General features: G+C 40.4%; 1 protein-coding gene and 1 non-coding gene across 2 annotated transcripts in view; one reads left to right on the top strand and one right to left on the bottom strand.

Moving 5' to 3' along the window:
- prdm5 (PR domain containing 5) overlaps positions 1-26,175 on the bottom strand; it is a 516,233-nt gene that overhangs the window by 82,658 nt on the left and 407,400 nt on the right. Inside the window, exon 14 of the mRNA XM_069926793.1 lies at positions 24,532-24,617. Coding sequence (XP_069782894.1) covers positions 24,532-24,617 — 86 coding nt within the window. The remainder of the gene's footprint in view (positions 1-24,531; positions 24,618-26,175) is intronic.
- Positions 6,947-7,049, top strand: LOC138759690 (U6 spliceosomal RNA). The gene has a single exon (XR_011355032.1). It is a non-coding gene; the product is annotated as a U6 spliceosomal RNA (small nuclear RNA).

Here is a 26,175-nt window from a genome sequence, read left to right as displayed (position 1 = left end):
AGAAATGCAGAGACACAGTGGTCCTGTTTCAGGACCACATTTGGGGAAGAAAGGAGGGTAATTTTATTTCCCATACCTCAGTTCCTGAGAAATGCTGGGCAGAAAATACCACCCAACATCCATATACCCCTTGTGTGGAAAAAGAAGGAAATAATATGGGTCATTATATACAGATTCCTAATACCACTCCTTTCCCTCTTAACGGTTGGAAGGGTGACTCAGGCCCACCATGCCCTGATGGACTCTGGTTTTGCATACACACATTTTAAAGAGAGAAAGGGGTGGATTGTTATATATAGAGAATTTAGGTTAAAATGGCTTAAGTTAAAATGTGATGATTAATCATAAAAAGGGAAGCCAGAACGGACAGGGAGCTTACTAGCAGCCAAGGACAAAAGGTTCAGCTGGATATGTTTTTTTAAACATATCTTTCCATGGTCATAGTGAGAGACATGCAGGAGACAAAAGATTGATAAGAAGGGTGAGAAACAGAATTTAGTGTATGTAGAGTTCGCAGCGTACGTAACGAACGTGATAATTAAAAATGCAGTTGTACTTAGAATGCTTTTGCAATACTAACCAATTAAAACAGTATTAATAAGTAGGGGAAGGGCAAACAATAAGGGTATAAAAATCAATGCACTGTATGTATCGGGGCTTAACTGGTGAGAAACCAGTTGAGTCCAACTCTGCAGACTTGTAAATAAAGCTTGTCGTGTCATCAGTTTTAAAGAGACTCATGTGTGAGAAGTTTTATTTCTGACACATAACATCCCAACTTCTATATTCAAAACATTGATTAATAAAAGGCTAAGATACCAAAAGCTTTCTTTATAACCCTGTCCAGCTGTGACGCAACCATCAAGAAGTAATATATTTTGATTTCCTGATCTCTCTGTTCCGCTGCACTCCTCAGTGCCCTACCATTTACTGTATACCTCCTACCTTGGTTTGCCCTTCCAAAATGCATCACTTCCATTTATCTGCATTAAACTCCATCTGTAATACGAGCATCTCTGCAAGGGTTCTCACATCTTCTTCCCCAGTTTCCCACAATGCCCTGGGATGCACCTGATCTAACTTCATGCATTTTAAGACAACCCATACCTCCTCTTTTGTAAGGTGGAATCTCTTTAAGATGTCACTGTTAACCTTAGCCTCCAAGTCTTTCTGTGATAAACACCTATGACAAATTCTTCAAGTTCCTTTCCTTAGTTATTCTTATGCCATTAATGTACATAGAAGCATTTTGGATTTTCTTTACCTCTTGTCCTCTCTTAACCATCAAGTTCCCTTTGAAGTAAACTCCTCCATTTCCTATAGAACCATAAAACATTACAGCACAGGAACAGGCCACATCAGCCCTTCGAGTCTGTGCCAAACTATTTTTTTTTGCTTGGTCCTACTGACCTACATCCATTTCATAGCCCTCCGTATCTCTCCCATCCATGTACCTGTCCAAATTCTTCTTAAATGTTATAATTGAGCCCAAATTCATCACTTCAGCTGGCAGCTTGTCCTACCGCTCTCTATGCTTCTTAATGGATTCATCTGTCTGTAACAGATATATGCCTCCTTCTTTTACTTAACCAGAACTTCAACACCTCTGTTCATTCAGTATTGCCTAACCCCAGCCAGCCTTGTCTTCACTCTAACCGGAAAATGCTGGACCTTATCTATCCCTATCCTCCTTTTAAAAGTCTGCCACTTGCCACAAGCTCCTTTATCTACAAACAGAACGTGATCCCAATCACCCTTTGCAAGGTCCTGTTTAATGGAATAAAAATTAGTCTTTGAAAAGCTTCATTACAACTATGGAAAGCTTCATTAACAAGGACATCAATAAATCGTGTTTGGCATTCAGATGACAACTGAACCCTGACACAATGTTAGAAGCAATTCTTTCTTCATTGAAATCCCCTTGCATATTTCTGATTTAGGATGGCAAAGATTTGGGGGCAGCGTCAAACCTCCAGAAATATCCTACTGTTGAGGATACTGGAAGCAAATACATAGCAGAGACATCTACTTGAACTGATTCTTTTTAGGAATTCTGCTGGAGGCCATTGAATGCAGAGCATTCTCAGACTTAGTGGCTGAAACCACGTTTCATTGCTTTGGGGCAACAATAAGGTGGTGGCATTCCTCCAAATCACTATTTAAAATTAGGCCAAATTGGATGTTTCAGGATTAACATGAATCAATAAAGGTGGGTTTTGCAGCAACAAAATGCAATTTAAGGCATCACCAATTATGCATCTGATAGATTGTCTGCGTTAAAGTCAGAGGGACAAAAAATGTAAATCTTCCTTATTTTTAAAAATGGATTGATTTAAGATGGTTTTATAGGCACTTGAGGGTCAAAGACAATTTCAAAAACCCAAACAGAGGAGAGCACAAGAATCTGAAACCTTGCCGTCTGGTGGTAAATATTTATTCAATCTGGCAGTCCAGTAATACTTTGCCATGTTCCACTACTTTGGTGGCCTACTGCCGATATAAGCTTACCTACGCATATTGAATTTGCAGTAGCTCAAATTCTCACCCTAATTACACCATTACAGGCCACAACTAGCGCAGGAATAATTCCAAACAAAAAGTTGCATTTTTATCAAAAGGATGTAACCTTCACAATGTGTCAAAAAATTAAGCTCTTAGTGAGACGAGTCTGAAAAAGAAAATAAAGCCCTGCAGAGGCCAAAAGGAACATTTGTTTGGACTAGCTGCCCCGCTGTAGGTGTCATGCAATGTTTCTGATTGGTGTGGTAGATAGGTAATCCCTTTTTTCTGGGTCAGAAACAGGCTTGTTAAATTCCCCAGCTGTGCCAACAGAAGATCCAGACCATGTGTTGTCAAAATACACCACCTCCGACTTTTTTCTTTGCTTCTCCTGTGGCAATAGTTACCTTTTATTTCTTCAAAACACAGAGAAATCAAGATGAGTTAATTCCAAGGTTAAGAAGTCACTTTTTTCTCTGGAAAAACAGTGTAAATTGTCAGCAACCACTGACACATTGCTGGCTATCGTGTGTCATGTTTTTGTTTTAACAGTTAATATTGTTAGCCTTGCAGGAAGTAGGAGCTCATAAATACCAGTAATGCACCAGTGTTGGTTTCAGAAATGCCTACAATGCACATATAACAGCCCTTGCTGTGAAAAGTGACCATTTCACACAGAACACAGCTGGCAAAAGTTAATGAAGGTCAAATTTCATAACAGCATGCAAATAGTTTTAGAAGATTTGAAACAAAATGCCAGTAGAATGTAATTATATATTTTTAAAAAGAAACACTTCTCTCAACTGGTTCCTGGTACTGATCTCCTGACTATAATAATTTAAAAAATTCTATTCAATTGCTTTATCTTTCCTTTCATATTTTGGGAAGGGCTTGTCAAAGTCAGTGAAAGAAAATTAATTAGTATCTTCAAATTTCACAACTTTACCTGCTGCCCAAGGACAATTGCATTCAAGGTCGCTTGATCTAGTTTGGTTATACCGTGCCATTGAAAAATATACAACTAAAAATGAAGATCTAATGAAAATGCACCCACCTCTTATCAGGTTTACAAAAATGATTCATTAATTATAAGAAAAAAAAACCATAAACTCTATGGAATGGCTAGATTTCTGAGTGAAACCTAACTTGGTGTGCACTCAAAATTTAAATTTGACCATTTTGGGCAAGGAAGGCTTGTAAAGCATAGTAAACAATTGTTTCATGAATTCACACACATGTTTAAAATGTATAGCGATTATTGGGAGGGGGTGGAAGATGTCAAGGGTTTGCTCCTGCTACCAGCATCCCCTGCCCATGAAACTTTGCTCAGAATAGAAAGTCCCCATGGCTGCTTGAAAAGAAAGTGATTATGTTAATGTTGATTGAAACACAACACCAATAGCTAAAATATAGAAGGCATACCTACTTTCCAGATTTAGACATTCATCTGTACAAGAGGTATAAAGAACAGGGAGCTGACAATTTGAAGGAGGACTACAAGGAGTGTAGAAGGAATCTTAAGAAAGAAATTAGAAAGGCCAAAAAAAGGCACGAAGAGGCTTTGGCAGACAGAGTAAAAATAAATCCAAAGGGATTCTATAAGTACATTAAAAGTAAAAGATGAGTGAGGGATAAAATTGGACCCCTTGTAGATAGTGAGGGTAGACTGAGTGAGAAGTCAGAGGAAATGGGGGAAATTTTGAATGATTTTTTTGCCTCGGTATTCACTAGGGAAAAAAATATTGAACCAGTTGAGGTAAAGAAAAATAGTGGGGAGGTCATGAAGCATATAAGGATAACCAAGGAGGTAGTGATGGCTGTGTTGAAAAAGATAAAGGTGGATAAATCTCCGGGACCGGAAAAAATATTCCCAAGGACACTCAGGGAGGCTAGTGGACAGATAGTGGGGCCATTAACAGAGATATTTAGGATGTCACTGGCCACGGGGGTGGTATCAAAGGATTGGAGGGTGGCGCATGTGGTTCCTCTGTTTAAGAAAGGGTCTAAATGTAAACCTGGGAATTATAGGCCCGTGAGTCTGACGTCTGTGGTGGGCAAGTTGATGGAAAGTGTTCTGAGGGATGGTATTTACAAATATTTGGAGGTACAGGGATTGATAGGGAGTATTCAGCATGGTTTTGTCAGGGGGAGATCATGCTTGACAAACCTGATTGAGTTTTTCGAGGGGGTTACAAAAAAGGTTGATGAAGGGAAAGCTGTGGATGTTGTCTATTTAGACTTTAGTAAAGCTTTTGACAAAGTTCCCCACAGGAGGTTAGGAAAAAAGGTGGAGGCATTAGGTATAAATGAGGAGGTAGTGAAATGGATTCAGCAATCGTTGGATGGGAGGTGTCAGAGAGTAGTGGTAGAAAATTGTTTGTCCAATTGGAGGTCGGTGACTAGTGGAGTTCCTCAGGGATCGGTCCTGGGTCCACTATTGTTTGTTATATATATTAATGATCTGGAAGTAGGGGTGGAGAATTGGATAAGCAAGTTTGCGGATGACACAAAGATTGGTGGTGCTGTGGACAGTGAGGAAGATTACCGTAGATTAAAAGGTGATTTAGGAAGGCTGGAGGTGTGGGCTGAGAAATGGCTGATGGAATTTAATACAGATAAGTGTGAGGTGTTACATTTTGGAAAGGCAAACCTAAATAAGTCATATGCATTAAATGGTAGGCTATTGAGATGTGCAGAGCAACAAAGGGATTTAGGAGTTGTGGTAAATAGTACCCTCAAGGCTGATACTCAGGTAGATGGTGTGGTGAAGAAGGCATTTGGAATGTTGGCCTTCATAAATCGGAGTATTGAATTCAAGAGTAGGGAGGTTATGATGAAATTGTACAAGGCATTGGTGAGGCCAGATTTGGAGTACTGTGCACAATTTTGGTCACCAAATTATAGGAAAGATATAAACAAAATAGAGAGAGTGCACAGAAGGTTCACGAGAATGTTGACAGGATTTCAAGGTTTGAGTTACAGGGAAAGGATGTGCAGACTGGGGCTTTTTTCTCTGGAGCGTAGAAGATTGAGAGGGGACTTGATAGAGGTGTTTAAGATTTTAAAAGGGACAGACAGAGTAAACGTGGATAGGCTTTTTCAATTAAGAGTGGGGAGATTCAAACTAGAGGGCATGGTTTAAGATTGAAGGGGGAAAATTATAAGGGGAACATGAGGGGAAATTTCTTTAGGCAAAGGGTGGTGGGGATGTGGAATGAGCTTCCGACAGACGTGGTCGAGGCGGGATCATTGGTTACATTTAAGGAAAGACTGGATAGTTACATGGATAGGTGAGGACTGGAGGGGTATGGACCGGGTACTGGTCAGTGGGACTAGGAGGGTGGGGATTTGTTACGGCATGGACTAGTAAGGCCAAACTGGCCTGTTCTGTGCTGTAAGTGGTTATATGGTTATATTTGGAAATGCTCGAATGGGTTGTGCGTGTACAATGCACAAATGTGGCGGAGAAACTACCTAGCAAAAGGGGTTACCCTTTACTTACTATGGATGCTGTATGAAACGCTGAGTTTCTCCAGCACGCTTGTGGATTGCACTCAACCCCGGCATCTGCAGATTTTCTTGTTGAACCACAGGTTCTGTGTGTAAACAGTTTCCACATGCTGAGTTTATGAGTTCACCATGCCACGGTATGGATCTGTCAAACAGAGGTCAGTCGCTTCTCCACAGAGAGGATGGGGCAAGGGAGGAGGCAATCGTGAGCCCATCTGATATCAGTGCACCTCCCCCCCCACCCCCAACATTTGGTAAAGATTAGGGGAGAAAGATACCATAGCGAGTTCTAAAAATTTGTCTTCTGAATTTGAACGCATTTCTTGATTTGTGTGAAATGAAATCACTGCACGTGCTGTTGCTAAGTAATAAATAAACGCATTGTTCTGTCTTATGTTAAGAGGGCTTGTGCAATCTTGCATTCACTTTTTTTATATCAGCTTTCAAAGGGAGTTGGAGGAATTTTTCTTGTAGCAGTTACCTATATACATGAAGGAGATTTATTTTGATAGATGGTCCCAAATTCCCAGCTATAACTTCAGTGAAAGTTGGACAGAATCATTATAACGAGTTGTTTCCTCAGAAGTTCTGTTGGTGCATGGCAAAACCAGCCTTGTGTGCAATGCAAGACTTTTATAGACAGGCTTTATCATTTGAACGCTAATAACACATGTAATTTGTGATAAATAATTTATAGACTGGAAATCCACATGAGAAGTATTCTTCTCCATGCCACTTAGAGTGCAATAAGATAAGTTACAGGAGATAACTGGGAAAATCCCTGTAGAAATTTGGGACTAGGTACTCGGTTTCACTCATGTACTGTAGAATTTGATGGATGCCACTACTTGCAACTGAGCCTTCTTGTTTCTGAACTGTTTCAGATGCACGGTTATATATTCATACTATACAACTTCCTTTTTGTAGGACAATCACTTATATCCTATAAATTATATCCTATAATTGGAACGATACAGAGAAGATTAGCATGGTCCATGCACAAGGATGGCACCCAAATTCGCGAAGCGCTCCGTATTTATGAGGTGGCGTGGTTGGAGCCGTGGTTAGGGCATAACCTTGACTGCACCAGCGAACAGGACCGGGGTTCGCATCCTGCGCTGTCTGTCAGGAGTTTGTAGCTCTCCCCGTGCCTGCGTGGGTTTTCTCCCGGGACTTCCAGTTTCCTCGCACCGTTCGAAACATACAGAATTGGATGTGATCGGGCGGCATGGGCTCGTGGGTTGAAATGGCCTATTACTGTGCTGTATATCTAATTTTTTTTTTAATTCACTGAATGCTGCTATGCATTTTAATTAATTTTAGTCTCATGGAATTAAACTGCTATATAGTTTTCTTTTGAAAATTCTGTAAAAGCAAAAGGATTTCTCAAGGCAAGAAATTTTGCTTTTTTTTAAACAAAAATAGCTTTTAAAGGCATTCAGTTATTAGGGCCTCTGCTGGTTGATAATGGGATCTTGGTGACGACACTGCATCACCTAGTGGTCCTTACATGTCACTGTTGCTGACATCACCATACTGGGGCCTTTCTAGAAGTGAGCAACCACACTGTCTCTCTGCATTGGGTGGAAGGTCACACTTTATCTCCCATTCAGTTTTCAGGTGCTCGTGAACAGAGATTGGTACCAAGGACTGTTTACCTTTCAGGGGTTAAGGAAGCAGTAACAACCACCAGAAATGCTGCAGCAAAAACATCTTGCCATTCTCTGCCAGCCCACCTGTGTCTGCACTCCTTCAGTGCACCACTTTGGACTGAACTCAGCTGAGAAGCTGCAAGCTTCCTGAGTTTGTCTCAGATGTGAAAACTGCACCCATCTCCAGGTAGCTGCCTCTAGCATCTATCCTGCATCTTGGGAAGGATACAAGAAATTACCTGTCATGTACTTGACAATCACTCCTTCGCTTTCAGCCAGTAACATCCCTCGTCTATATGACCCCTTTCCTCAATGCAAATGTTAGACTTCTTTCTTTCTACTATCAGTTTATTTTGGCTCTTGATTCTTAAGATCATATTTAAGAACAAGCTCTAACTATCATCAATATGTCTCGACAATAACATGTCTGGGGAATGAACAACAAACTATGTCTGGTTATTATCTTAAGTAACTGAATTTAATTCATACCTTCAGATTATCTCACTTTGATCTTCAAAAGTGATCATGAATCACTTACGATTTGAAGTATGTAATATAAATCCACATTCATGTCACAACGTTGAATGAGCACTCAGAATAGTTAAATAAAATAGGATTCATCTTGTAGCTTGAGTCGAAAAGATCACTAAAAGTGTTAAGTTCAAAGGAAGAAGTTAATTTTCTCAATATAATTATTAAGTACAGAATCCACAGGACTCATTTTTTCCTCGGTCATTGTTGATTTTTTTCTTATTATAAACGGGCTTATTATAAATTATAAACGGGCTTCCCTCAAGAGTATTTTCCGACTGCTCCATATTAATCAGAAGATTCCCTTTTGAGTATTCCAGGAAAGATTAAATGGGACTTCCCACTATTCAAGCCTTTCAACTCATAATTTCAAAAATCATTCTATCAAATACAAACTTACACCCATCACACATCTTTGACATCTGACTTAACACTCGCAATCTGCAATCTCTAAACTTGGACATGTAATTTGGGACTGCGCGTAATTACTTTTATATTTGCAGAGAATCAAAATGTAAAACAAAAGCTCAGAGTAAGAGATCACGAAAATGTGAGTGGCCGAGTTCAGCACTCAGATGCGAAGTCTTCATGATTTTGCTCTTCTACGTCTACCTATTGATCACTACGTCCCATCTAATTTCAAATGATTGCACTGATGCTGCCCTGGATGACACAGATCAGGCCACTGCAATTTTAACTACGATGGCTCAAAACCGTTCAAACTATTTCATCTGGGTACTCTCCAACCGAGAAATTAACATTGTTTCCATTTGGCCACTCCCGTGCCCCTCTTTTCCCCATTCCTCCATCTCCTTTCCTCCAGCTCTCCACTCCATTCCCTCTCTGTTCTGAGACCTATCCCCTTCCCCCATCATTTCTCAGCTTTTTTTTCTCTCTCTCTCTCTCTCGTGCCCTCCCTCCCACATCCATGGCTGTGGGCTGTGCTTCTCCTCCTGCCCCTCCCCCCCCCACCCCCAACCATTGTATTCAGGCATCTGCCTGCAAACTGCTTATACCTTGAACCCAAAAATCAGCTGCATAGCTTTATATTTTCTACATAAAGAACGCAGCGTGATCTGCTGAGTTTCTCCAGCAGTTTTGTGTGCAAAGATCAAATTTATACGGGTGCTCCCCTACTTAACGAGCGTCCAACTTTCGGTTTTTCTAAGTTACGATGGTTTGAATCCGTACAATTTTGAATTCGGATCTGTTCCTGCACTTGCGATATGTGGATGAGAGTGAAATTGATGACCCTGTCACTTTAGCACCTCACCAACCAGCAATTAATTTTAGTTCAATGGTTCAAACGTTCTTCAGTGTGCTTTCAGCTGTGTACGTTAATGGTTTTATTTTCAGTGTGGAATAAAGGTACTCAAATTTTAATTATTAAAAAAATGGTAGGTGTGCTATTCTTTGACTTACGTTTTTTTCCGACTCACGATGGGTTTGCCAGAACTTAAGTTGAGGAGCACCTGCAGCCAGACTGCATACATGAGATCACCTACAACCCTGAGATTCCTTTTCCTGAAAACCTACGTCACAGCATCCGCAGATTTTTTTGTTTAACTCTGTGTCTCAAATGAATTGTTAAAACTTCAATGAAAGATGTAGCAGAAAATGTATTATGTCAATTTTCTTTAATTAACCCCCAGCATAACCTGCACTCTAATTCCATTTTAAGTATGTTTTTCCTGCATCAGTATATTACAAATGAACTCTCAACCCAATTTCATGTTCTTAAAAACAATGTGTATAGTGTCCATGAAACTTCCAGTTTGGAATTAGCACCACTTAAAAGACATGGGAAGTTGTAGAGAGGCAATCTGGAAATTCTGAATGAATCAATAAAGGTAATGGTAAAGGTTCCGCTATTGTCATGTAATACTGCATTTAGAATGTAACAGACATGAAATTCTTTGACCTTTGCCTACCGTAAGGCAGACAGAGAGTCGCCATTTTGTCCAGTGCCCCTCACAGAAACCTGTAGCACCTGGTGTTCCCAGGAGGTCTCCCCTCCTAGCACAGTCCAGGCCTAAGCCCTTGAATATATGGGCAAACTTAGATCAAGCACTTATCTACAAATAGAGAGCAGGGCTTCCCACTTTGAATTCAAGAGAAGTCAAGTAGTTTTGAAATGTAGTGACCAAGAACTGCACAGAACTGTGGCAGCTGAAGGCTGGCATGAGTGCAGCAGATGTCCTGCTGTCTGAATGCTCCAGGGTCTAAGGTTCAACCATGACCTCAGATTCCATCTTTGTGGTGTTTGCATTTACCCCCTACAACCATATGGATTTGTGCTGGATGCATTAACCCACATGGTTAACGGGTTACCTTAAATTTTGCTTTAGTGGAGGGTAATGGCAAAAGATTCGAGAGAGAGTTCACAGGCATGTGAGAGAAAGTAAGTTACTGGGAAATATCGGTAAGTGGGGAATGGAAATGATGGGAATGTTCTGAGAAACTTGATCTCTGTCATGAAGAAAATGAAAACATGAGAACGAGTAAGATGAAGGCTGCAGGGAAATAATGAGAGGGGGATTGATGAAATTCCTCTGCTGGGAGCCAGCACCGACCAATAGTCTCCTACAGGGCTATAATAATTATAAATGAAATCTTATACATCCAGTAACAGTGGTGCTATCAACCCACTGGTCATTCATATATCAAAGTAAAATATGTTTTATTTTAATAAAAGCGTACAAATCTGAATAACTTATGTGGAAATGACGATCTTCATATATAGTGAAAGGCTGTCTCAGGGCAGAAAGGCTGGAGGGCAGTTAACGTGACTAAATTTGCTATTAAATACACCTCACATAATAAAATATAAGTAAAAACAAATTTGTAAAGAACTTACATTCTTGTCAATTTAGTGCTTTTTTACAGTTATTCTTGATAAAACTGCAGAACTCTGCATTAGCAGGGGATCGTCAATACCTTCCACACATTTATGCTTTATTGCACATGCACCTATTTCAAATGCTGTGGCCAATTTCACAGCACGATGATGGTGAATGTTTATAGTTTTGCCATTATTTTAATGGATAAAAATGGTCGAACACAAGAGTAACGATGGTCTCATTTTGTTGAGCCAAGCCCTGGTTGAGCTTCATCTTCAGTAACAGTCCAACATCTAAGAGTGAAACTCAGCAGGTCTCACAGCATCCATAGGAGGTAAACGGTGGTCAACGTTTCGAGCCTGGGCTCTTAGTCAGGTATAATAAAACATGGGGGGTTGGGGGGGGGGGGCAGGAGGTGTGGAGGAAGGAGCAAGGGGAAGAGTTCAGGCTAACATGTAATAAGGTGGTTGTAGGTTGATGGGTAGAAGAGAAAAAAAACAGGTGAGAAGTGATGGGAAGGAGGTAGCTCACTGCGTGGAGAGGGAAGGGGAGGGATGGGGGCTGGAAGAAAGGAGTCAGAGGGATGGGAAAAGAGAGAAACTCGGGGAGAGGGTACATGGGAACTGGAGAAGTCAATACCAATGTTGTCATGAGTGCCAGACTCAATTTTGTACACCCAAACTCTGGAAAGCCACATTGGTCTTAAGAATAGTTAAACTATAATTGTTTTTAAAATGTTCAAATGTTAACTGTTTCTCTTTTCTCAAAACTTATGTGACCTGCTGATTTTTTCTAATGTTTTCTGCTTTGTGATACAGGTACACGATCCTTTATCAAGACATCTAAAATCCAGAAAGCTCCAAAATCCAGAAACTGGGGAGAGAGACAGCAGGATGAGCTAGGCGGTTGGGGTGGGGGGGGAAAGATTAGCAGCGCGAGCCAGGCAGGCGAGGGAGGAGACCGGCAGCGTGAGTCGGGTGGTCGAGGGGGGAGACTGGCAGCATGAGTCAGGCGGGGGAGAGATTAGCAGCGCGAGTCGGGTAGGCAAGGGGGGTAGGTGGCAGCGCGATTGGAAAGGGGTGGAGGTGGATACGGCAGCACAATTCAGGAGGGTTTAAATCTAGCTTTCCAAAATCCAGAAAAATCCAAAATTCGGAACACACTGTCCGCCAAGGGTTCCAGATAAAGGATTGTGTACCTGTATCAACTTGGTTGTTTTTCCCTTTTAGGAAAAAATGAGGATGATTTAACTGAAATTGTACAATGACAAACTTATTTAAATATTAAGTGTAGGTAATCTAATTTGTCCAGTGGAGAAATCTGGAATGGGGAACATATCTTCAATTAGACAGATCATTAGGAAGTTAAATTAGGAGGCTCAAGAAAAAAAATCTATCTCAGGAACAACTCCAAAAGATTATGGGTGCTAATAGAAACACTCAAGTCTCTGATAGATATTCATTAGGCAATGGTATCAACAAATTTGAAACTAGTCTGTTATCTAACTGAGTGGAAGAACAAGTGAGGAGCTAAATGACCTCCTATAATGTGAATAAGGTCAGATGGCTAAGCTTCTCTGCAAGAAGTTCAGGTATGACCCTAAGGAAGGCTGTCTCTGCAATAAAGAGGCAATAAAGAGAAAGCTAGAGACAGGTACACATCAGAGTGCAGGCCATCACATCCTAGAAAGCGAAAGTGAACTCCATAGATAGCTGTGATGTCTTCTTACCTGATGAACTGAAAATCTTCTATAGCCGCCTTGACAATGAGAACCAAACAGTGCCTACTAGAATCCCTGCAAAGGCTGAGTACCCTGTGATATCTGTCTCCGAAGCCAAGGTCAGAACATCATTCTGGAGAGTGAACCCTCGTAAGGCATCAGGCCCCGATAGGGTACCTGGCAGCGTACTGAAAATATGTGCCAAACAACTAGTTGGAGTGTTTATGGGCATTTTTAATTTCTCATTGCTGCAGTCAGAGATTCCCATCAATTAACCCGGTGCCCAAGAGAACTGGGAGCTGCCTCAACAACTATTGCCCAGTAGCAATCACATCAACTGTGATGAAATGCTTTGAAAGATTGGTCATGGCCAGAAATAACATGGACCTAAGCAAAGAACTGGACCCACTGCAATTCACCTATCACCACAATTGCGCCATAGCAGGCGCAATATCACTGGGTCTCCACTCAGCTCTGGATCACCACGAAAACTGCTCTTTATCAACTACAGCTCGGCCTTCAACACCATTATTCCCTCAGTGCTGGTCAACAAGCTCTAAACCCTGGACCTCTGCACCCACTTCTGCAACTGGATTCTTCCTCACCAGAAGACTGCTGTCAGTACAAATTGGAAACAATGTCTCTTCCTCACCGATGATCAACACAGATGCGCCTCAAGGATGTGTGCTTAGCCCACTGCTCTACTCATTATACCCCCATGGCGGTTTGGCCAGGCACAATTCTAATGCTATCTACAAATATGCCGATGACACCATGGCTGTCGGCAGAATCACAAATGGCAATGAGGAAGCGTACAGAAGGGAGGTAGGTCAGCTGGTTGAATGGTGTCAAACCGGCAACCTTGCATTCAACATTAGCAAAACCAAGGAGATGACTGTGGACAGGAGGAAGTCAGGAGATCATGAACCAGTCCTCATCGAGGGCTCAGCAGTAGAGAAGGTCAAGAACTCAAATTCCTGGGTGTCAACATCTCCAAGGATCTGTCTTGGAGCCTCCATGTTGAAATAATCATGAAGAATAGTCGCCAGCGGCTATACTTTGTGAAGCGTTTGAGGAGAATCAGTATGTCACCAAAGACTCTCGAAAATTTCTACAGAGCATTCAGGCTGGTTGCATCAATGTCTGGTACAGAGGTGCCAATGCTCAGGACAAGAAAAAACTCCAGAAGGTTGTTAACTCAGCCTGCGACATCATGGGCACCAGACTTCACTCCATCAAGGACATCTACAAGAGGCAGTGTCTTAAGAAAGCAGCTTCCATCCTCAAGGGCACCCCCTCCCTCCCCCCAGCCCAGACCAGGCCATGCCCACTTCGTTCTGCTACTATTTTATCTTGAATATACTTGGCTGGAAATTGCATAGTATAGGGGAACATACACCAATTTTTTTTCTCTCCAGTGCAACAAGACCAGTTTCTTCCAGACCTGAAGGAAAGAGGTCTTCATGCATGCACAATGCTGAAAATAATTGTGCATATAAATCTGTACAAATTCCGCAGATTAAATAGTGTCAATGTAAGCAGGTAAAGTGGCTGAGTTCTTTTGCTGGCACGTCATGTATCAATACTGACATTAATTTGCATGCACTACTGAAACAACAGTGGAGCACACTTCAGTGGGAAAACACTGAGCACATTAAAGGGATATTGTTTAACCATTGCTGCTAAGCCCATCATTGAAGCCAGAAATTGAATCTTCTCAAATGTACCCAACTTCTCTACCTGTGTAGATAAGGATTCCTCTTTGAGGTTTGTATAGGGAGTGAAGGCCAGACCAGTGGTTCTCAATCCTTTTTGCCCTAGGCCGCACTTTAATTTTTCAAAAATTATATATTCAAAAGAAGTTTTAATTAAATCATTTATTGCAAGTGTTATTCAATGTAATTAAGGTCAGGAATACACTGGAACACATATTACATATTTACTACATCAATATGTCAACCATCTCAAACATATATTCAACAATTGTTGTCACTTCAGTGGGAACCTTGCCCTTGATGCTGGCTGCAGATTTTTTGGATTCGAGGAACAAATTTTGTTAGTTTCAACCTTAAATCTCCATGTTTTCTAATTAAATTGCAGCAAATCACTAACAACTTTGAAGCCACATTCTACTAAATAAGATGATGGACGATGTATCAATAGTTCCTTTGCTAAAGTAGTCAAGTTTGGGTATTTCTTTTCAATCTTGTTAGACAGCCTCACTACGGTTCCTTTCACTTTGAAAAGAATTTTCACAGATTCATCATGTTGCAACCAAGATAACTCCTCTTGGTATTGCACTGGAACTTCAGATGTCCACCAGCAATGGCTGAGTTAAGCAAGAAGGAAAATCCATTGCTTTTAAATCAGAAAATCTATCATTAAAGTTGGTAACTAACATTTTCAAATGGTCAACAATGACAATTGTAGCAACATAAGTTACCTCAACCAATAAAATTGACTGAAATTTCTTGAAGAAATATTCCTTTGCCATAATTCATGAATCCACATATCTTTATTTTTGCATCAACGGGCGTCATATTTGCTACTTGGAGTTGTTGTTCAATGTATTTTTTTCTCAAAAGTGTCCGTCAAGTAACTCACATAAGCTTTGCCATCTGTTGTTAGCAAGAGCTTCATTTCAGGTTTGTCCTTCAAAAACTCGCTGAGGAGATCAAACAGTTCCATAAACCTTTTGAAGCAGTTTCCCTTTGAAAACCAACTTACTTCAGTGTGAAGCAATAATGTTACACGTTCTGCATTTTTATCGACACAAAACGGCTTAAACAGACATTTACATTTGGCATTAGCTTCGATGGCATTGATATACTTGATCACAGAATGCAGTATCTCGTGTATAACAGGGGAAACTTTCTTGCCAACTAAGTTTTCTCAGTGGATAACACAATGCACAACCAACATGTTTAGATTTTCATACTTTATTAATTTTACATATCGTGTTTTTTTTACCTATCATAGCAGATGCACTGTCTGCAGCACAAGATACAATATTTCCTTTTGGTAATTTCATTTTCATCCAAATAATTTTTGAGCTTGCTGTAGATACCAACTGCAGTAGTGATTGTTTCTAATGATTCACAAAACAACATCTCTTCTTGAAACTCTTCCTGATCAATATATCTCACATATTTCAATTACAGAGCCTCACTGTCCCGTATGGTAGATTCATCCAGTTTTATTGAGAACTTTTGTGATTTCAACTTCTCCATAAGCTGTTTTTCAACATCTTGGGCCATGTCATCTATTCTGTTGCACACAGTACTTTTTCTCAATGGCATTGCTTGGACATCTTTGTCATCCTTTTGCACAAGTGTTTTGAGAAACAACGAGATTGCAGGTTTAATCAGTTCCTCCCCAATCGCTTGATTATTCCCAGGTTTTGCTATCAGTTGAGAAATTTCAATGCGAGCTTCAAGGGTACGATTCAGGGCTGTAGTTTGCCTAGTGAATAATGAAGTGATTTTTGATCTAGTTTCAAACTTCTCTTTGAGTGATTTAAAATATTCTAATTTTGAATTGACATGGTTAGGATGTTTTATCCTCAAATGAGCTTCAAGACGGCCTGCTTTCATTGATTCATTTGTCAAAGTCTGTTGGCATTATAGGCAAAAAGGTGCACGTTCATCGTATACAGCAGGCATAAACCCAAACTTCAAGAACTCCACTGAATATTGACAAACCTATTCATTTTCAATATACAATAGCACGAACTGTCTGAAACAGATTAATACAACAGCTCGAGGTCCCTGAAACAGATTAATGCCAAAGCGCGAGCACCCCGAAATAGATTAATACAACAGCATGAGCTACCCAAACAGATCAATACATCAGCGCAATCTCCCTGAAACAGATTAATACAACAGAGAGAGCTCCCTCAAACAGATTAATACAACAGCGCGAGCTCCCTGAAACAGATTAATACCACAGCGCAAGCTCCCTGAAACTGATTAATCAATATTTTATTATGTCTTAGAATTGAAAAATGTAAAATAATGATCGAATCAAAGGAAGAATACTGACCCTAAAAAAAACCGAAATAAAACACGAGCGCGGTATCTGACGTTTTTTTTCTCTCAGCGAGTGCATCAAAACTGCGCTAGTCTCATGCTTGACTTTCTGCAGTCCCTATTTTTTACCGATCTTGGCGTCTCCCTCAGGCTAGCACCTTGTACAGACCCCCACCACATCGCCCCGACCCCCCATCAATACACTAGTGCACAAAGAAACATACAGAAACAGGTCTCATTCACTACTGAACCGAAAAAGTAATGGGGTATGGACAGAGACAGGATTGTGGAGATCATTTGGAATCCTCATCGCCAAGGAGATAATTTCGAATGGATGATAATAAGACCGGTCAGAAAAAATATAATTATAATGTTAACCAAGGATAACAATAGTTAAAATAAGAGAAACAACAGAGAAACATCAGAATAACAAAAACACGTTATGAAAATAAAAAGAACAAAGAGATTTTACTTGGAAGATACCACAATTGTGTTGTTCTGACAAGGTTGCCAAGTCACATCTTTCACACCAACATAATGAGTTCATTTTTTCAAAACATCTTTTTCATTAATTCCCAAAATATTCCTACACCCCGCTAAAATATTCTTAAGCCCCATGTCCCACAAAGATATTCCCACGCCCCACCGGGGGGGGCAAACTCCCCATCTTGGGAATCTAGGGGCTAGACCCTTCTGTTGTTTCTGGGCATCCATATCAGTTCCCACATTATCTGAGCATCCACTCAATATGTGGAATGCCTGTTCCATTGGCACACATTTTCATTCCCAGTTCCCTTTGAGGACTGTTACTTTCAGGGCACCTGCCAAAGAGGCAGATCATCAGGGTGTGTTTGCATTTCTTCCAACACTCTTGACATGATTAATATGGAGGCATGCAATTTGCACATAGAATTAAATGCAGAACTCTTTCAGCTTTGTGCATGCAAGAAGACCACATTCCTTCAACTCTGGAAGAAACTGGTCTTGTTCTGCTGTAGAGATTCATTTTGGCACATGTTCCCATATACTATACAATTTCCAGCCCATTATATTCAGGACAAAATGGTAGACCACCACATTGCATAGCCCTCGTGTACTTTATCAGATGGCAAGTGCAAAGGCAAAGAGTCACCATCCCTGCAACAGTGTTGAATAGGTCACCATTCCTTTGCATTAATCTTAGAAACACTTTCTCTTCTACAAGTACTGTATCACTTATTTTCTATTGGGCCAGCATTCTGACAATTCCTATTTAAGACAAGTCCCATCAGCAAGAATGCAGCATGTGAAACAGGCAGTCACCCCTATCTCTTCAGAGTAGCTCAAATCATAACACAGAGATTGAAAACTGTAAGTTGAAACTAGGAGCATTGTCTCTTGACATCTGTTTCTGAGGCCTCTGCTGAGATTGTGTGGCCCTGTAGACAAAAGTGTAATGGTATCAGTCCTGAACGAAGGTAGACTTGGCCAAATAGCTCATTGGCTTTCATGTGATTTAGCATGGCATGCTGTTCATGTGAAATGTCTCATTATTCTAACATTTTTTTGTTTTTGCAAAGAACTGATCCATGCACTTCCAGTTTACCTTAATCCATACAACAAGTTGACCAGCTGTTGATTACACGAATTGCAGAATATTGTATGAATGTTAGAGAAGTTAATTATTACAGCGACCCAGATTCAAATGCACCGTTGTCTGTAAGGAGTTCTCCCCGTGTCTCCAGATATTCCAGTTTCCTCCCACATTTCAAAAGTGCACAGGGGTTGAAGGTTAATTGTGGTATTTGGGTGGCATGAGCTCATGGGTTGGAAGGGCCTGTTACCATGGTCTTTGTCTAATTTTTTTTTTAATTTAACTTTAAAAATTAAAATGATGTTCTATGTGGGATCAAACCTCCATAATAAATCAAATGGACCGTTCCAATATATATGATCACCCACAAACTTGCTGAAATATTGTCAGTTCAGAATAAATAGTAAACAATGCAGATTCTGAAAGTAGTTACTAGTTATACTGGGGAAAACGAGTTAACTTAGTTATTGCACATAAATATTGACAATATGAATTTAAAGATCATGACTACATTGAAGGTAAAACACAGGATTCTGTTGACACTGTGGTTAGGTTAAAAAAAACACACAAATGCTGGTCAAACAATGCCTTTATGTAGCAAAGGTAAAGAAGCCCCTTCCCCCTCTTGTCTGGACATCTCTCATGCTCCCTCATGCCTTGATAAATGGCTCAAGCCCGAAACGTTGGTGATGTATCTTTACCTTTGCTACATAAAGGCACTGTTTGACCTGCTGAGTTTCTACATTGAAAGTAAATGTAATGAGCAAGTAATAAATGAACAATGGAAATGCTCCAAAACAAAACAAGAGAACACATAATTCACAGTGATTTCCATGATCAGCATCTGTAGAATTTTCTTTTAAAAGCATCAGCTAAAAACCAAAAAAATCTTATCACTTGGGCTCAAGAGAGGGAAAGAATTACGAAAATGGATGCCTTTAGAGGTATACCTGTCAGAAATAAAACTTCTCACACATGAGTCTCTTTAAAACTGATGACACGACAAGCTTTATTTACAAGTCTGCAGAGTTGGACTCAACTGGTTTCTCACCAGTTAAGCCCCGATACATACAGTGCATTGATTTTTATACCTTTATTATTTGCCCTTCCCCTTCTTATTAATACTGTTTTAATTGGTTAGTATTACAAAAACATTCTAAGTATAACTGCATTATTAATTATCACGTTCGTTACGTACGCTGTGAACTCTACATTCACTGAATTCTGTTTCTCACACTTTTTATCAATCCTTTGTCTCCTGCATGTCTCTCACTATGACCATGAAAAGATAGGTTTAAAAAAACATATTCAGCAGCTCCTTCTGTCCTTGACTGCTAGTAAACTCTCTGTCCGTTCTGGCTTCCCTGTTTATGATTAATCATCACATTTTAACTTAAGTCTTTTTAACCTAAATTCTCTATATCACATACCACTAGGAGGCAGATGCTGAACAGGATTAATGAAGAAATAAATTCAAACAAATTTTCATTTTTTGGTCACTGGCTATAAAACAAATGCAGTTTTTTTCCTGCTGCATGTTGAAATGAAGCTAGTTTGTTATTTGGTGATATCTGTGGGGCACAGCAGATTGTGAGTCTTACTGGAGTAACGTTTCTCGTGTCAATGGGAGAGTTGCCCCTAAAGCAACTCCACTCGCCACATGATACCTGATTCAAATTGGATTTTCCTAGGAGCAGGTTATCTGCCCACTTATGTTGATCCAGAAAAAAAATAAGAGAACTGAGGGGAAAGTAAGGAGATTTTAATGTGCATTATTTGCAAATAATTCACATATAAACCAACCAATTTTACCAATAACTAGGACATTCATATATTCAAGGTTGACAGTCTGTGGAGCGAATCAGGAATTGTGGGATGGATGTGTAAGTGGACAATTCAAGTCTCCAATGAATTCACTGGATGTGTCAAAAAAGGTCCTTCCTAAATGCGATAAATTACCGTATATGTTGGTGTATAAGACAGTATTTGAACCTTAAAATTATCACCCCAAATCCATGGGTCATCTTGTATGTCAATTATAAAATCCAAACCTTAATATCCTGTGGTTTAGAGTGATGAAGAACAGCATAAAACACACACATAACTCCTACGGTCCAAGTACTAAATATTTTTCTACTGAAACTTACGTTTTTGGGAAGCTGCATTAACAGTAATGTTATATTAAAACAATAACATATTACAAACCTGTCTAACATCCCTTAAAATAACAGCACAACAAACAAAGCAAACAGCATACACCAGTTGTCATTTGCAATAGGAGATGCACAGCAAAGTCAGAGCACTTCCCCATGGGGTCCATCCGCCTAGTCCGATTGCCATCGGCTCCATTCAGACTTAAAATGGCCCATTAAAGGAGCTAATTGTGGTTTATTTTATGTCAATAGAATTTAAACCTTTACTGGGTAATTTGATTTTAAGATATTGTGACAGAATCAATCCACTGGTCAGTGGGATAGTCGGTAAAGGACGATTGGGCAGCGGTAAGTGCCAGCCTTATGCACTGAGTGGTGCTCAAAGGCTACATTTTAAGTGGGAATTCTGGCATCGTCTTATACACAAGCCATCTTATATGCCAACATGTACGGTAATTGTTTTTATACAATTGTTTATGTTATTTTTTAATTTTATTATTTATTACCCTTGAAATCAGGAGTCAATTAACAATCATAGAAATATGCCACATCAGGAGGCCATTTGCCCCATTGAGGTCATGACTGCTCTCTGCAGAGCAATCCAGTCACTCCTATTCCCCCACTCTAACACTATAGGCCTTTGTTAGGGAGAACAAATTTCTACATTGTGTTCTTGGTGTAGTCTCCTCAATGACCTGCATAATTGAACCAAGACCCCATAGAGCCAAAAAGCATAGAAACAGATCCTTCAGCTCACTCAATCCATCTAATACCCATTTACACTCATCCTACACTGATCTCATTCCATTCTCCCCACTTTTCCACACTGCACTATAAATAGCTGCTTAAGTTGAGATGTAATTATGATCTGTACAGCACTTTGGTCAATGTGAGTTGTTTTAAATGCGCTATATAAATAAACTAAACTAAGTCATATCACCTTCAGCTTCTGAGCCTCCCATTCACCAATATACTAAGGCTAACTTACAGTGGCCATTTAACCTATCCAGCCCATATCTTTGGTATATGGAAGGAAACCAGAGCATCTGGAGGAAACTACACAGTGACTGAAAGAACATCAAAAACAGTGCTGAAGGGCAGCACCTAACCTGGGTCGCTGGAGCTGACAGAAAACAGATCAATCAGCCGTCCTTTCACATTCCATGAGTATCTTCTGCTCAACAACTCAAATTTGCTTCCATTAGCTCTTGCAGCTTCAATTAATTGGATCACTTTTTTTTCTGATTTGCTTATCTAAATCTCTATTAATCCAATATACATCCCCCTTTACGGAGGACAATCCCAGCTCCAGCCTGACCTTGGACGTGAACTTTTACTGGTGAATCGTTTCCGCACTCTCCAAAGGACCTTAACGCTCTTCCTAAAATGTGATAACTGGATGCAATAATGTAACTGTGGCCAATAGAGAGCTTTATAAATGTTCAGCCCAACTACCTTGCTTTTCTCAAGGCAAATACCCAATAGGTTTTTTAATCACCAATATGTCCTGCTACTTTGAAAGTTCCAGCTCCACAAAACTTCTTGGTTCCTCTTTTATCTGCACACTCTTTAGAACTGCACTGCTAGTCGAGATCAGAGCATAAAGATCACGGAATTCTGTCCTTAAGGGACAAAAGTGAACCAGCTGAATTTTACTCTAATTCCATTGATAGATAATAGCATATTGTACCAGATATTTTACAACGTGCATTTAAATTTCCAGTTAACATAGTAGGATTTGAACTCTTGCCTCCACTCAACTTATTGTTAAGCTGCCTGAATTTGACTAGAAATATCAATCACATGATAAATAAGTGACAAAAGAGAGCCCTGGTGAGCAAGAAACTACGTATCTCAATTTTGAAGGACACCTGAAACCCCAACTCAAACTGTCATTAAAAAAAAACACTCCCTCTTACTTCTTCTTTCACCTTGTTTCAATGTAGTTGCTGAGGTGTTTGTGGAAGACTGCTGCATGGGAAAGTGGGCTGCCTCCTGAAGGCCGGCAGCAGTCAGGTAGAAATCACCCTCCTTTCTGATCAATTGCCACCTTGAGGCACCACCACAATGTAACTGTGTCACTGTGTAACTCAGCAAGAATACAAAAACTTGGATTCCAATTCTCACGTAAATGCTAAACTGAATGAGAGATCCATACGTTGACAGGAGGCAGCCAAATTTTTATCTTGTTTGATCTCTTCATTTGTGGTTTTGTAAATATCGGCTGTCCTCTGTTCCAGTGAAGTTGTATCCTTCTTCGTGCAAATCCTATTATTTTATATTGATTTCTGGCTCTGCCTGCTACATGTTGTGGCTTAATAGGAAATCATTTGGTGGTACGATATGAGGGGCAAGATTGCTAAAATGAGAATTTATCGCAGCTATATGTATAGATAGATACAGTGGACACCATCTCAGTGGCTCTACATAAAGCCATGGAACACCTGGACAGTAAAGATGCATTCATCAGGATGCTCTTCACTGACCACAGTTTGACATTTAACACCATTATCCCCTCAAAGCTGATCAGTAAATGCCAAGACCTGGGATTCAACACCCCACTGTGTAATTGGATCCTGGATTTCCTCAACTCCAGATCACAATCAATGAGCACTGGCAAGAACATCTCCTCCACAATCTCCATCAGTACCAGCGAATCACAGGGCTGTGCTCTTAGCCCTCTGCCCGATGCGCTTTACATCAACGGCTGTGCAGCTTGGTACAACAACAACACCATCTACAAATTTGCTGCGGATACCACGATAGTGGGTTGTAAAAAGGAAGGTGATGAGTCAGCATAGAGGAGGGTCATTGAAAACTTAGCTGAATGGTGCACCAACAACAATCTTGCACTCAATGTCATCAGAACTAAGGAGCCGATGGTTGACTGCAGGAAGGGAAAGCCAAAGATTATTGGGGGATCATAGGTGGAGAGGGTGAGCAAATTTTAATACTTGGGAATCACTAACTTGGAAGATCTTTTCTGGACCCAATACACCAGTGGCATCATCAAGAAAGCAGGTCAGCACCTCTACTTCCTCAGGAATTTGCCCAGGTTTGGTACGACATCAGAAACCCAGGCAAATTTCTACAGGTATATGGTAGAAAAATTCTACCATATACCCCTGAGCATAAAGCCCTCCAAAAGTTAGTGGACACAGCCAAAGACATCACAGGCAAAACCCTCCCCACTATCAAGAACATATACTGGAAACACTGCGGTTGGAGGGCAGCAGCAATTATCAAAGATCCACAGCACTCAGCACATGCTCTGCTCTCACTGCTGCCATTGGGAAAGAGGTACAGGTGCCAAAAGACTCGCACCACCAGATTCAGGAACAGCTGCTACCCCTCCAGCATCAGACGCCTCAACAACAAACTCTGTCAGGGACTTATTTAAGGACTTTTACTTGTGCACTTTATTAATTTTTTTTTAATTCTCTTTTTTTCATTTGCTTCTTTATTTGTTTACATGTATACGCAGTGTCCAGTTTTTATTTTGCACTACCAATTAGTGGTAATTCTGCCATGTCCATAGAAAAAAGAATCTCAGGGCTATAAATGATGTCATGTATGTACTCTGACAATAAATCTGAAATCTGAGATAGATGGATAGATAGATAGATAAAAAGATAGACAGATAGATAGAGGAGGCAGGCAGATAAATAGATAGCATTTGGACAACTGTAAATGTTTATTATCCATATAATTGTTGTGTATTTATTATCTTTTAATTTGACTAATTATTTAGTATGCAGCTGTTTTAGTTGTACATTTTTTTTAAACAAAGTACATGCAGCAAATAAGAATTTTGGTTCCTGTATACATTGTGCATTATATATGACAATAAACATTGTAAAATGCATTAAACACTAATTTTACATCTACAAAAATGAATGAGATATAGAAAGTGGGACAGTCTTATAATAAAAATCTTAAAACAAGTGCTAACTTTAATTATCTTCATTGTGACAGAGCTGCCTCTGTTCATGGAAAAAGTGGAAGTAGAAAGGATAATCTCTTACCCGTGTGTGCGTTCGAATGTGCATTTTTAATCCATCATTCTTGCTGAAAGCTTTGTCACAGTAGGGACATTGGTACGGGCGCTCACCTGCAAACAAGAGAGATAACCATCACTGAACCAGATAATAGACTACAGAAGAGAGGACTGTCTCAGCACATCAAGGGAAAAGCAGCATGACCAGTGGATGTCTTTCTCCTCTAGATTAACACTGATTTATTTTTGATCAAACAAGCAGATCAGAACGTTGGATAAACCTTGCATAAAGGAAGTTTTCTCTCACTCACTTGAATGCTGGATCAAATTCCACTCTGTTTGATCTGAAGTGACAAGGTACAACACCACACATACATCCCTTTTGGGGGTTGGGTGGGGGTGGGGGAGGAAAAAAGCATTGAAGGCTTTCGTGGCTCAAATGAACAATGACAGAATCCCACAATGAATGTTTGCTGTTATATGCACGATGATGCCATGTGCTTCAATATCAAAGCGAATTTTCAGTATTTCATGTCAAGGTGAAAGAAACATTGAATGCAATCAATGCATTCAAAAATAACACACAAAGAAAATTAAAAGAACATTCCTGAAGCTACAGGTTTTCCAATTCTGAATTGGAAATGAAAGCAAGAGTAAGCTAATCAACCTCCAAGTGCCTGCTCAGTCATTCAAGCAGATGGTGGCTAATTTTCAACCTCTGTACCACATTCTACCTCTTATCCCTTGATTCCCTTAATGTCCAAGTCTATTGCTCTCTCTGTCTTGAAGATTTCAGCATTTGAACATCCTTAGCCCTCTTGGTTATACAATCTTAAAGGCGACCACTCTCTCTGAGCAGAAACTTTCCCATCTCTTTATTTTAAAATTGACTCTAGACGAATATCTTCCAATTACTCTGCCGTGGAGACCCATAAGAGTTTTGCATGTTTCAATGGCATCAACTCTCATTCTTCCAAATAATCTGTCTTAATCTGTCTTCATGCGCCAAGGTCCTCACCTGATGGACCTTTACTACTCTCACAAAGATGAGCGTATACAGAGCTGTTGTCATACCCACACTCCTGTTTGGCTCCGAGTCATGGGTCCTCTACCGGCATCACCTACGGCTCCTAGAACGCTTCCACCAGCGTTGTCTCCGCTCCATCCTCAACATTCATTGGAGCGACTTCATCCCTAACATCGAAGTACTCGAGATGGCAGAGGCCGACAGCATCGAATCCACGCTGCTGAAGATCGAACTGCTCTGGGTAGGTCACGTCTCCAGAATGGAGGACCATCGCCTTCCCAAGATCGTGTTATATGGCGAGCTCTCCACTGGCCACCGTGACAGAGGTGCATCAAAGAAGAGGTACAAGGACTGCCTAAAGAAATCTCTTGGTGCCTGCCACATTGACCACCGCCAGTGGGCTGATATCGCCTCAAACCGTGCATCTTGGCGCCTCACAGTTCGGCGGGCAGTAACCTCCTTTGAAGAAGACCACAGAGCCCACCTCACTGACAAAAGAGGAAAAACCCAACACCCAACCCCAACCAACCAATTTTCCCCTGCAACCGCTGCAACCGTGTCTGCCTGTCCCGCATCGGACTTGTCAGCCACAAACGAGCCTGCAGCTGACGTGGACATTTACCCCTCCATAAATCTTCGTCTGCG

This window comes from Narcine bancroftii, chromosome 3 (genome assembly GCF_036971445.1).
Source record: "Narcine bancroftii isolate sNarBan1 chromosome 3, sNarBan1.hap1, whole genome shotgun sequence".
In the NCBI taxonomy this organism is placed as follows: Eukaryota; Metazoa; Chordata; class Chondrichthyes; order Torpediniformes; family Narcinidae; genus Narcine; species Narcine bancroftii.
This window is presented reverse-complemented; position numbering and strand designations above follow the sequence as displayed.